Source organism: Myotis nattereri (assembly GCF_964212035.1).
Source record: "Myotis nattereri genome assembly, chromosome: 18".
Lineage (NCBI taxonomy): Eukaryota > Metazoa > Chordata > Mammalia > Chiroptera > Vespertilionidae > Myotis > Myotis nattereri.
In genome coordinates this window covers 13070339-13082495 of record NC_138093.1, presented here as the reverse complement: position 1 = coordinate 13082495, position 12157 = coordinate 13070339, and the positions used below count along the sequence as shown (strand labels likewise).

Genomic DNA, 12157 nt, shown 5'->3' with positions numbered 1-12157 from the left:
GGCTGCCGGGAGTGGAACGGTGGGGTTGGCGATAAACAGGCTGTGGCTAGGAGTAGGGGGAGGGGGCGTTCGCTCTGCCGGGACTCCTCACGCCCCCTTGTTGCTTTAAGTGTGGTTTGGTGCGGACGCGGGGTCCCGGCAGCCAGCTGGAGCCTATTCCATTGTGAAAGGGAAAAGCAGCTCCCGCGGAAAGCGGTTCAAGTTGCAGGGAGGGTACGAGACGTGGATTGTCCCCATGCCAGACAAGTGGTGCGGCCCTGAGCTGGTCCCGGAGCCTGCCCGACGTGTCTGAGAAAGGCCTCGGAGGGGCGGGAAGGTGGCTGTCGGAACGCAGTTTTTGTGAAGACGGGAAGATTCGACTCGGAGAAGAGGAAGAGCCGGATTGAAAGGGAGTGAGGCCACTGAGGGGGAGGGGGCTGCCAAGATGGCGTCGGCCTCTGGGCCGTCGGCGGCCGGGTTTTCATCCGTGGATCCCGGGGGTCCTTCCTGCACCTCGTCCTCAGGTAATCAGGGCGGGGCGTGGGCGGGGGGCTGATGGCGGCCGTGCGGTGGGAGCAAGAGCGAGACCTGGGAGGGCACCTGTAGCTGGGGATGTCCGAGGTTGCCGGTGAGGAAAACAGGGTTCTAAATAGGCTTTCCGAGTGGGCAGGGGGTTCTGAGGAAAAGACGGGTTGAACTGAGGAAAGGGAAGCTATCAAGAACGTTGTCTGTCTTGGAGGAGGCCGAGTTGAGGACTTGAAAGAAGTAGGGTCCGGAGGGGTGGAGATGACAGTGGGGATAGGAGGGGAACAGCAGGGAAATCGAAGGGAGTAGAGAAAAGTCAAGTGAATGGAGGCCTTACAAATAGGAATTACTTAGTGTGAGAGGCAGGTAGAATCCCAGTTGGTTCTGGAGTTAATTGAAAATGTAGAAGAGAAGCCTTGGAATTGAAGAGTGATGGGGTGCTTCCGATCGCTGGGGGTTGAGGGAATTGGGAGTTTTGTTGGGGGTGGGAGTTGATGGAACCGTCTTTTTCCCTGGAGACTCCCCCTAATGCGTCATTCCTTCTCACTGCGGGCCCCCGCCCTCCCCCTCCTCTCCTCCCCCTCCTCCTCCTCTCCCCTCCGCCTCCCCCGCGGGCGCTCGCACAGACACATTTTATCAAACATCCTCCCTTGATGACTCCTAGCTCTAGACTGACCAACTTCGGGAAGGAATGGGCAGTATTGAAGGAAGACTGAAGAATGTGGAAAATTAGGGTTAAAATACCCAAAAAATAGATGGAGAAGGTGGAGTGATGACGTCTGGAGTTGCAGTGGAGGCCGAGAGGGGTGATGTTGGTAATGAGCGGGGAGGCTCTGGGTGCTGGGGGGACGTTGCATAATAGGAAATGGGCTGGAAGAATGCTTAGGTGGCATCAGGAAAAGCGGCCCTTGGAGAAGAGAGCCAGGCATATTGCTCAGAGCAGGGAGCAGCTATTGAAGATGGAGAAAAGCTACAGATGGTGTGTGGGAGGGAAGATGGGTGGTGGTGTCATGTGTGTGGGGGGAGCTTGAGTCAGAAACTGCTCTAGAGCTTCCATCACAAACGTCTGCTGTTCCGTAGCGAGTTGCCTCCGCACTGAACTGGATGGGCTACCAGAGGTTGGATGCTTTACTTGAGCTGCTGACATTCCTTAGACCGGAGATTGAGTTCCTGCCATTTTGAATTGGCTAAGTAGAGGGTTCCACCTTTCATATTCCAGCTCAGTTGAGTTAATACTGGTCACAAATATCTTCTTCATAAGCTGCAGTTTTATTTATGTACATCTATTTTTAGTTTCTTGAGAGGTAATTTTTGCCTTTCTTGTAAAAGCATTAGAGAGCCAAAGCATCTCATGTTGCATCTAAGTGTGAAGAAGGATAAAGTAAAAATGACAGATATATATATATATATATATACACATACATATATATATATACACACATATATATATATACACACACACACACACACACTCTAGAGGCTTGGTGCACGAAATTCGTGCATAGGTAGGTCCCTAGGCATGGCCGGTGATCAGGGCCAATCAGGGCCTTCCTTCTCCTGGCTGCTGGCCGGTGCCTTCGCCTTCCTTCATTCCGCGCTGCCCCCTGGTGGTCAGCGCACATCATAGTGAGAGGTTGAACTCCCAGTCTGTCGAACTCCTGAGGGGATATTTGCATATTAGCCTTTTATTGTAATACATATATATATATATATATATATATATATATATATATATATACACATACATACATACACACACACCTTCAAGAAAGAAGAATGGTCATGTGTGGTCCTTAAACTTCTTACCTATTAAGTCAGGTATTTTCTTTAGAAACTGGGTTAATTTTTTTTCTTTTTTTTTAACCAGGTTAATCTTAAAAGCCATGTGTTTATATCCCAGAATCTGACTCAGCCTCCAGCTCAGGGAAGTATTGGCCAGGTGGACAGATCTAGGAGTAAAAGGAAGTATTTTTTTGTCTCTTACTGATACATCTTCCTCCTCCTCCATCTCTACAACTTCAGATAGTCCTGTCTTTTTTATTTATTGTTTATTTACTTATTCATTGATTTTAGAGAGAGCGAGGAAGGGAGGAAGAGAGAAAAACATCAGTTTGTTGTTTCACTTATTTATACAGTCATTGGTTGATTCGTGTATGTACCCTGCCACGAATCAAACCCACAACCTTGGCATATCGGGATGGCACTCTACCTGGCCAGGGCAGTCCTGTCTATTTTAGATGTCACTATTTGATATTTTTGTATGTTTTTTGCCAGATCCTAAGGCTTGCAGTTAGTAATTCAGATCGTATAAATGTTTTTTCCTATTGTGCTTTCACCAGAAAATCAAATACTAGGTTTCAAAACCTTGACTACTATGTTGATATCTGAAGTCAAGGTGTAAAAATGTCCAAAATAAATAACTTTAGAGTTCTTTTTTGTACTTTTCGTTTTTTACACCCACCTTCTCTGCTTCTTTGGCAAATATTGAAACAGTTGGATTAAGAAATTAAGAAAAATTCTGTTCATAAACATTCTTTTTTTAAAAAATAATTTTTATTGATTTCAGAGAGGAAGGGGGAGAGAGAGAGAAACATCAATGATGAGAGAGAATCATTGATCGGCTGCTTGCACGTCCTCTACTGGGGATTGAGCCTGCAACCTGGGCATGTGTCCTTGGCTGGAATCGAACCCGGGACCCTTCAGTCTGCAGGCGGATGCTCTATCCACTGAGCCAAACCAGTTAGGGCACATAAACATTCTTGAAAACATTATGGGTTATTGTGTGCAAATTTGCAATGTTGACTTTTTGTTCTACAACATTGCCTTTTGTGTATCTGCATTTTCACTTAGGTTTGGGCTTAGCAAATTTAATGTAATACAATATTTCATTTTAAGGATATGTTTTTGAAAAGTATAGGATGTTTGATTCTGATGCAAAAGAGGCTATAAGAATCAGTTTTATTTGTGATTAGAGGATAGTGGTGTTCTGGATGGTACCTGGAGAAATATAGGACATTGGCAGGAATAAGTGATGGTTTATGATTTCCTAAATTGTTAAAAGCTGGAAATTCAAAGAAAGGATGTGTGTGTGTGTGTGTGTGTGTGTGTGTGTGTGTTAACCATCCTAAAACCAATTTATTTTTCTAGATGCTTAGCTGAATTCACTTAAATTTTGGTGAAACTCTGAATTCTAAAACTAAAAGTAAGATTGCCTGGCAATGTTGAAAATGGATACAAAATAAGAATGTCAGGATTCAGGGCAGAATGATGTTTTAAATAAGCCACTCATAACCGTTGGAGCCTCAAAATCTGTTGGCCTTCAAATTAGGAAGGACAGGTGATTTAAAACAGTTGTTCCCTGCCAGTATTAACCCCTGTCTTGATTATTTTGCCATTAAGTCAGAGCTGGTCTTTTATGCTGACAAATGAAATGCCAAGGGTAGAACAAACCATATGCTCTGAGTGATGTTTGACATCTTTTCCCATTGGTATAATTACCATGTTTGGATTTTGGGGGAAGCAGTTATAAATGAATATCAGCTTGCAGTATCCATCAGTGTATTCTTGCTCTTAAACTTTGATTGTTAATAAAAGGTGATGCAGTTTGCCATCTAGTGTCAGCTGTTTGGAGAGTAAAAGAAATTTATTCCTTCTCTTCCTTTGTCCCCATACTCATTTGGACAATGGTGGCACCACTTAAAAAATAAAATCAGCCCTGATAAAGTGCTGTTGACAGTGTGACCATCTAATTTGACTAGTCCATCAAAAACTTGAAATTCAGCTACTGAGTCCCCTTCTTACCGCCATGAAGGCAGTAAAGTATTTCTATTTTTGAGAATTGATTTGAAGTCAGTGGAGGAGTTAGAAAGTAAAGTTAGAATGCTAAGGTGTACACTGCACCCCTGAAATAAGAGCTGTGTGATAAAATCATGTGACTCTCCAAGAAAGATAACTTGAAACCTTAGAAGATCATGAACTTCTAATTCCTTTTGATTCACACCAGAACATTTCTGAAATTATCATCCTTATGACATGATTTTATCATAAGCACAATGATTTGGAGATAATTTTGCAGCTTCTTTCCTGACTTTTTCTTAACTACTGAGGGAAACCTCAGAGGACACAGGATTGAAGCATTTTTAAAAATATATATATTTTATTGATTTTGTACAGAAAGGAAGGGAGAGGGACAGAGAGTTAGAAACATCGATGAGAGAGAAAAATCGATCAGCTGCCTCCTGCACACTCCCCATTGGGAATGTGTCTGCAACCAAGGTACATGCCCTTGACCAGGATCGAACCTGGGACCTTTGAATCCGCAGGCCGATGCTCTGTCCACTGAGCCAAACCGGTCAGGCAGGATTGAAGCATTTTTGCCTAGGACCTTGATTCTGGTGAGTTTGTTCTTCCTAAGCAGGGCCCCACCAGTAAATTATGCTATATCTGATAACTCCAGATGGTAGGGATTTTTGTTGAGGGTTTTTTGTCTGTTTTCTTTGTATACAGTGTTAAGCTGTTTGTAGGCTGATCCCTTTCCCTTCAATTCTTCTATACTGGTGAAAAGTAATGCAACTTAAACCAGTTTACAGGAGTGAGTAAACGGAAATTTGGGAATGTAAAGATAGAACAGACTGTCATGTAGTCAGAATATCTCTAAGTTCTATTTGGTTGATACTTTACAAGGAGGAAGAGATTTTTCTGTTTGCTTTCTTTTTAGGGGGTTTTGGCCACCCCACACCCTCCTTTTTTCTTTTGTCCCCTTGGTAGATTCTGATATCAGAATGTCATTGTTTTGTGTCTTTTTTTTTTTTTTTAATCCTCACCCAAGAACATATTGATTTTTAGAGAGGGGGGAGTGAGAGAGAGAGAGAGAGAGAGAGAGAGAGAGAGAGAGAGAGAAGAGAGAAAGAGAGAGAGAGAGAAACATTGATGTGAGATGTTGCCTCCCCCATGTACCCCGACTGGGCCAGAGACCTGGGTGGAGGATTTAGCCTGCAACCTCAGCATGTGCCCTGACGCTGGAATTGAACCTGCAACCTTTTGGTGTATAGGACACAGATGAGCCACATGGCCAGGGCGGAATGTCATTGCTTTTGATCAGTTATTTATTTCTGCCATGGTTGCTTAAGCTTTTGAATATCAAAATAGTATGTTTGCTTGTTACTTTCTGTGTGCTGTTCTGGGTTGATATAAAACTCTTCTGATTAATAACTTTGCTTAGATATGTGCTAGCTACTAGCTATTACATAAAGCCTGTTTTCCTTTGATAATGGAAGCTATAGCCTGTGAACAACAGAGATAACATTAGGTCAAAGACAGAACTGGAGAGAAGGAAGGTGGTTATTTTATCATTTAAGCTATGTATTTCCTAAGATTTGGGGCTATTCTTACTTGACATAAAGCAACAAGACCAAAGTTGTCATTCTCTTTTCTTTTTACTGGACATATTTTCTTGATCAAGGATAAAAGTATACTTCAGGAAGTATGCTATTTTCTGATAGCCTGGCAGAGGAATCTCTGTTTCTCTTTTTTCCAAACATCAGCGAAACATTCAGTCTCAGAGAGTGGACTGATGGTGTTTTCTAAAGGAAACCCCTTCCTAGCCCATTTCCCCTATTGCACTTCACTTCTCCACTCTTTACTATGAAAAGAGAGCATTGTTTAGTTTCTACGTATGTGTTTATATCTCTTATGAGCTTCTTATTGTTGTTTTTTTTTAATATATTTTTATTGATTTCAGAGAGGAAAGGAGAAGGGGGAGAGAGAGAGAAACATCAATTTTGAGAGAGAATCATGGATCAGCTGCCTCCTGCACGCCCCACACTGGGGATCGAACCCGCAAACTGGGCATGTGCCCTTGACTGAATTGAACCTGGGACCCTTCAGTCCACAGGCCGACACTCTATCCACTGAGCCGAACTGGCCAGGGCCTTATTGTTTCTTTTAACTGTTTTCTGTGAAGTGAACTTATTTTCTCAACTCCTCCATATTTTTATTTTATTTTATTTTTTTAAATATATTTTATTGATTTTTTACAGAGAGGAAGAGAGAGAGAGAGAGAGAGAGAGAGAAACATCGATCAGCTGCCTCCTGCACATCCCCCACTGGGGAAGTGCCTGCAACCCAGGCACATGCCCCTGATCAGAATCGAACCCGGGACCCTTCAGTCCACAGGCCGACGCTCTATCCACTGAGCCAAACCCGTTTCGGCAACTCCTCCATATTTTTAAACTTTTTCTTCAATCATTTTTCTTCTGTGAAATTTCGCTTTGTTCATTTGTAATGACTGTATACAATATGTATTAATTGATAAACATCTGATTCTTAGAAAGTCTCCTTATTGCTGGAGTCTGAGGAAGATTTTGGCAAAAAGAGAGGAAGGCAGGTTCCTAGTAGATAGTTCAATACGTTATTATTTGCCTTATATTTTTCTTTTTTTGTTGTGGTTGTTAATCCTCACCTGAGGATATTTTTTACTTTTTAAAAAATATATTGTTACTGATTTCAGAGAGGAAGAGGAGAAGGAGAGAAAGAAACATCAATGGTGAGAGAAAATCATTGATCAGCTGCCTCCTGCACACCCCACATTGGGGATCAAGCGCTCAACCGGGGCATGTGCCCTGATCGGGAATCGAACCGTGACCTCCTGGATCATAGCTTGACACTCAACCACTAAGCCCTGCCCAGGCAGGGATCAAATACTTGATCCTTCTCGACCCTGCGGTGTTCAGACCAATGCTGTAAATACTGAGCCACACTGGCCAGGGCAGTATGGAATTAATCCAGAATAAACACTGCCCCAAAGGGTCAGTGATGTTGATTAGGCTAAAGCAGCGGTTCTCAACCTGTGGGTTGCAACCCCTTTGGCAGTCGAACGACCCTTTCACAGGGGTCGCCTAAGACGATCCTGCATATCAGATATTTACATTACAATTCATAACAGTAGCAACATTACAGTTATGAAGTAGCAACGAAAATAATTTTATGGTTGGGGGTCACCACAACATGAGGAACTGTATTAAAGGGTCGCGGCATTAGGAAGGTTGAGAACCACTGTTTTAGACAATTTCTGAGTATTTTCATTTGGAGAATACATTGTGTTTCCCACTTGCTAGACTATACAGTAGTATAAATGGCTTGCAGTATTTCAAATTAAGAGGACCAGAGAGATTGCTTCAGATAGTCCAGCAGACAAGTTGGCTGATTGTGTGTGTGTCTCTCTCAATCTTATCAACCAAGACATCCCCTAAGAGTTAACATTTTGCTTCTGAAAAGCCTGCTTGTCTCTCTGTGCTCTATGTAGAAATTATTGACATATTTCTGTAGTAGTATTGGTAGGTCATTGAGTTGGGTGTCGGGGACTGCTTCTCTATGATCTGTTCAGGCACAATTCCAGTTGTCTGAGGAATGCACATCCGGCCAGCCTGTAGTGTCCCCAAATTATATGTGTACTTCAAACACTGAAGTCAGTCACATGCTACCTCTTCGTTTCTCATTTGGGGATGATGTCATCGCATCTCCGACGGGGATGTTTCTGCTCTGAAAGTGCTGGGAGAGGCTCTGGGATTAAGGCCAACTCTGTTTTGTTCCACACACCGGGTGGGAGCTCTCTTTTTGGAGCTGTTTCCTATCTGAAAATATCTTTGTGTCAATGATCTCTCATTCCCCATTCATTCTTCCCTCTGAAATTTGCCTTTTTCACATTTTGCAGAATCATATTGATGGTTTTTCTCTTCCTCTACATTTTTGATCTTAGTCTCTGGTGGTTTAGTAGTAGCAAGCAAATTTATGGAGAGCCACAGTGATGTTTTAACTAGTGAGTAGAAACTAGGCCCTACAGTACCTTTTCACCATAAACACAATTTAGGGTTAGGCCAAGGACCAACATGGAGTGTTTCCTTAAGTCTAGTCCAGGGTTACTCAGAAAAATATTCTGATGTGATGTGATGATTCACCTCTGTATTTTAGCAAGAATTACTGGTTTCCACTTTGGCACTTGACTGGTCCAGCTGTTTTGAAATTATTTTAGCAACATTAAAGATTTCCCAGCTTATTTTTATAAGTTAGAGGTTAGATCTTTGATATTTTTCAAGTCTCGTCATCCAGGAGATGTGCTGAAATAAGGTATCCTAGTTTTATAGGAGAAATGATATTCTGAAGGATATAAAAAATAAACTTCAGAAGGAACATCATATATGCTGATACGGGTTTGTTTCAGGTTGAATAGGCATCTCAAAGTAATATTTAGTGGAGAAAGTGAGTATATAGGAGTCATGCTTTTTAAAAAATCCTCACCCAAGGATATGTTCATTGATCGGTAGAGAGGGGAGAAAAGGGAGAGAGGGAGAGAAACATCAAATATCAGTCAGTTGCCTCCCATATGCTTCCCAACTGGGGATCAAACCCGTAACCTAGGTATGTGCCCTGACCAGGAGTCAAACCTGCAACCTTTCAGTGTATGGAGGATGCTGCAACCACCTGAGCTATACCGACCAGGGCTAGGAGTCATGCTTTTAAGAAGAAAAAAATTTGCCCTAACCAGTTTGGCTCAGTGGATAGAGCGTCAGCCTGCTGACTCAAGGGTCCCAGGTTCGATTCTGGTCAAGGGCATGTACCTTGGTTGCGGTCACATCCCCAGTGGGGAGTGTGCAGGAGGCAGCTGATCGATGTTTCTCTCACATCAATGTTTCTAACTCTCTATCCCTCTCCCTTCCTCTCTGTAAAAAATCAATAAAATACATCTTAAAAAAAAGAAAAAAAATTATTTTATTTTTTTCTAACACGTTTATTGTCCTTTTAAAGAAAACATTTTTTTTTTTTAAAGAAGTCATGCTTATTTGTACCTTGGGATTGTTAGCAGCATTTGAGGTATTTTCTCTTCATCTTTTCCTTCTAGTCTGTCTCTGCAGCAGCATAATGTAATTGTAATGAGCTTGAGTTAATATGTTGGGCAGGGAGTGATATGAGTCTGTATGTGTGGGACTATTGAGTTGTGATTTACTGGGAAAAAATGGGTTATGAAGTAAAGAGAATTATAATAAAGACACCTATATAGAAAATTTATATAGATGAGAAAATTTAAATTTACAAATTAACCTAACCCCACTATCCAAGATAGTCATATTTTAACATTTTGATCTATGCTCTTCTGGATCTTTTTTATGTATGTAAGTACATGTGAATTTATAGATAATATGTTTTCAAAATATGGTACTATATAATTTTTTTACCTTTTCCAACAACTTACTGTGACATCCTATCTATAGGTATACAATAAAATAATGGTTATATACTATTCCATTTTATGATTTCACCATAATTTATATCACCCTGTTGTTCATGTAGAGTCTTTCCAATTATGGTATCTTTCCAGTTATAGTTATTATATACAGTGCTGCATTAGATATCTTTGTATATCCATCTTTGTCCACTTGATTGTTTCCTTAGGATAAATTCCCACTTCTAGGTCAATTTATACATTTTTGTTTTTAAGACTGTTTGCCTAGATATTGCCATATTGCCCTCTAAGAATGAAAGGAAGATCCTCAAGTAAAATGTATGCATATTCTTTTGTTGTTTCACCAGAGGATACTTTTTCCATTGATTTCTAGAGAAAGTGGAAAGGAGGTGGGAGGGAAGGAGAGAGGGAGAGAGAGAAAGAGAGAGAGAGATCAAAGTGAGAAAGACACATCGATTGGTTGCCTCCTGCACGCACCCCTACCAGGGCTGTGGAACCTGCAATGAGGTACGTGCCCTTGACTGGGACTTGAGCCTGTGACCCTTTGGTTGGAGGGTTGGTGCTCTAACCACTGAGCAAAACAGCCAGGGCTACTATTCTTTCTTAAAAGGTCAGAAGCCTGCATGCAAAAGACCTTTTATACCTGAAAATTCATTGCCAATCTGAAATCACTCCAGAGAGAAATGATTTGGGTTACAAGTTTTGTCACTACTCTTGGAATTTTTTTTTTTTTTTGCCAGAACTTCCTTTTCTCTTGTTTTTTGGACATTTACTAGTACTTAGAACTACAAAAAAATCATCTCACATTTCACAGTATGGTGTTGGGGATCAGGCCAGATCCTGTTCATAATTTTAAACTTTAGAGTTTTCAAAAAGATACGCTTTTTCTGCTGTAAGTAAGTACAATCCTAGAAATAAGTGATAACTTTCTGTTTTTCCTCATTTAGGTTTCAACTGTCTGTGCTGTGGGGTCAGGAGTAAGAGAGGTAGATCTGATGTGTATCTGTGCTGAAGAAGCATGAGCTCCGCAGTAACTAGCAGCCAGCGGCTCTCCCCTTAACAGTTGCAGATTGTGTGCAGTGGTAGCGCATGGTCTTCTTCTGAGAAGGCTGTGGGTTTCTTATTGAACGTAACTTACTCGCCCTCTCCAAAAAAGATGCTCTTAACAGAGAAATGTATTTCTCACAGTTTCACGGTATCATATGAATCAGTCAACTCCCTAACTTTTTGTCTCCTTCAAAATCTTCCCATAACTTCATGTCTTTTTGTTTTAGTAAATGAGTCTCTTTTTTTTTTTCTTTAAAAAAAAATATTTTTGGGAAAAAAAATATTTTTATTGATTTTAGAGAGGAAGGGGGAGAGATAGAGATAGATAGAAACACCAGTCATGAGAGAGAATCATGGATTGGCTGCCTTCTGCACGCCCCACACAGGATCAAGCCCGCAGCCTGGCCCCTACTGGGAATCGAACTGTGACCTCCTGGTTCATAGGTCGACACTCAACCACTGAGCCACACCGGCTGGGCAGTAAATGAGTCTCTCAATTCTTTTTCTTTTCCCTCTCTGCTGCCCCCCTCCCCTGACCCTTCCTATCGTGTAGATGGGTTTTCATAATTCACAATGATAATAATTGCTTATATTTATAGAGTATATATTATATGTTAAGTGCTATGCATGACTTACTTTAGTTCTCATAACAGCCCATGAGGTACGGTATTATTTCTCCACTTTATAGATAAGGTAACCAAGGCCCAGAGAGTTTTAATAAACTTGTCCAAGGTTACCTAGTTAGTAAAGAATGGATCTCATATTCAAACGTAGCAAACCTAGGTGTTCAGATTTCAGAGCCCACCATCCTACCCACTACGCTATAATTGCTCCCTCGCTAATTTGAAAGTGTGTGCAAACTAACCTGACTTTAAACCAAATTAAATATTTGTTGTTGAATGAGTACTGACTGAACCAGTAGTCCTTAGTGAAGGAGAGACTAGTACAGAAGGGAACTTCTCCTTCTGACTCCCCCCCCCCTTTTTTTTTTTCCTTCTGACTTTAACTCTCCTTAAAAAAGCAACAAAATTCTGACCTCCTGTTGCATAATATGTGGAGTTATTAATCATTCTTTCAGGAAATATTTTTTAAGTTTTAATGTGAATTCATGCCAAGGATTGGTAACTGATTCTGCAGTAAAATTCCAAGATCCCTGAAACTAAACAAACAAAAGAGTTTGCCTATCAGATGCCCTCTTTTTATCCATTGCAAATTCAGTAATCATAAGCCTAGTGCTTTTAATCAGAGCAAGTCAAGGTCCCTCATACACCAAGAGGAAAACTAGTCTGAAATAAAAGGAGCTCCCCCCCCCCCTTAAAGTTGTTGAGGTCTTACTGCAAAGACATACTTTCTGCTACTTAGTGAGGA

General features: G+C 41.4%; 1 protein-coding gene across 2 annotated transcripts in view; it reads left to right on the top strand.

The window, feature by feature from the left end:
• PIP5K1A (phosphatidylinositol-4-phosphate 5-kinase type 1 alpha) overlaps positions 1-12157 on the top strand; it is a 38832-nt gene continuing 26675 nt past the window's right edge. For both annotated transcript variants that reach the window (XM_081111797.1, XM_081111796.1), the window contains exon 1: positions 1-503. In XM_081111797.1, the coding sequence (XP_080967923.1) occupies positions 425-503 (79 nt within the window). In that variant the 5' untranslated portion in view covers positions 1-424. The remainder of the gene's footprint in view (positions 504-12157) is intronic.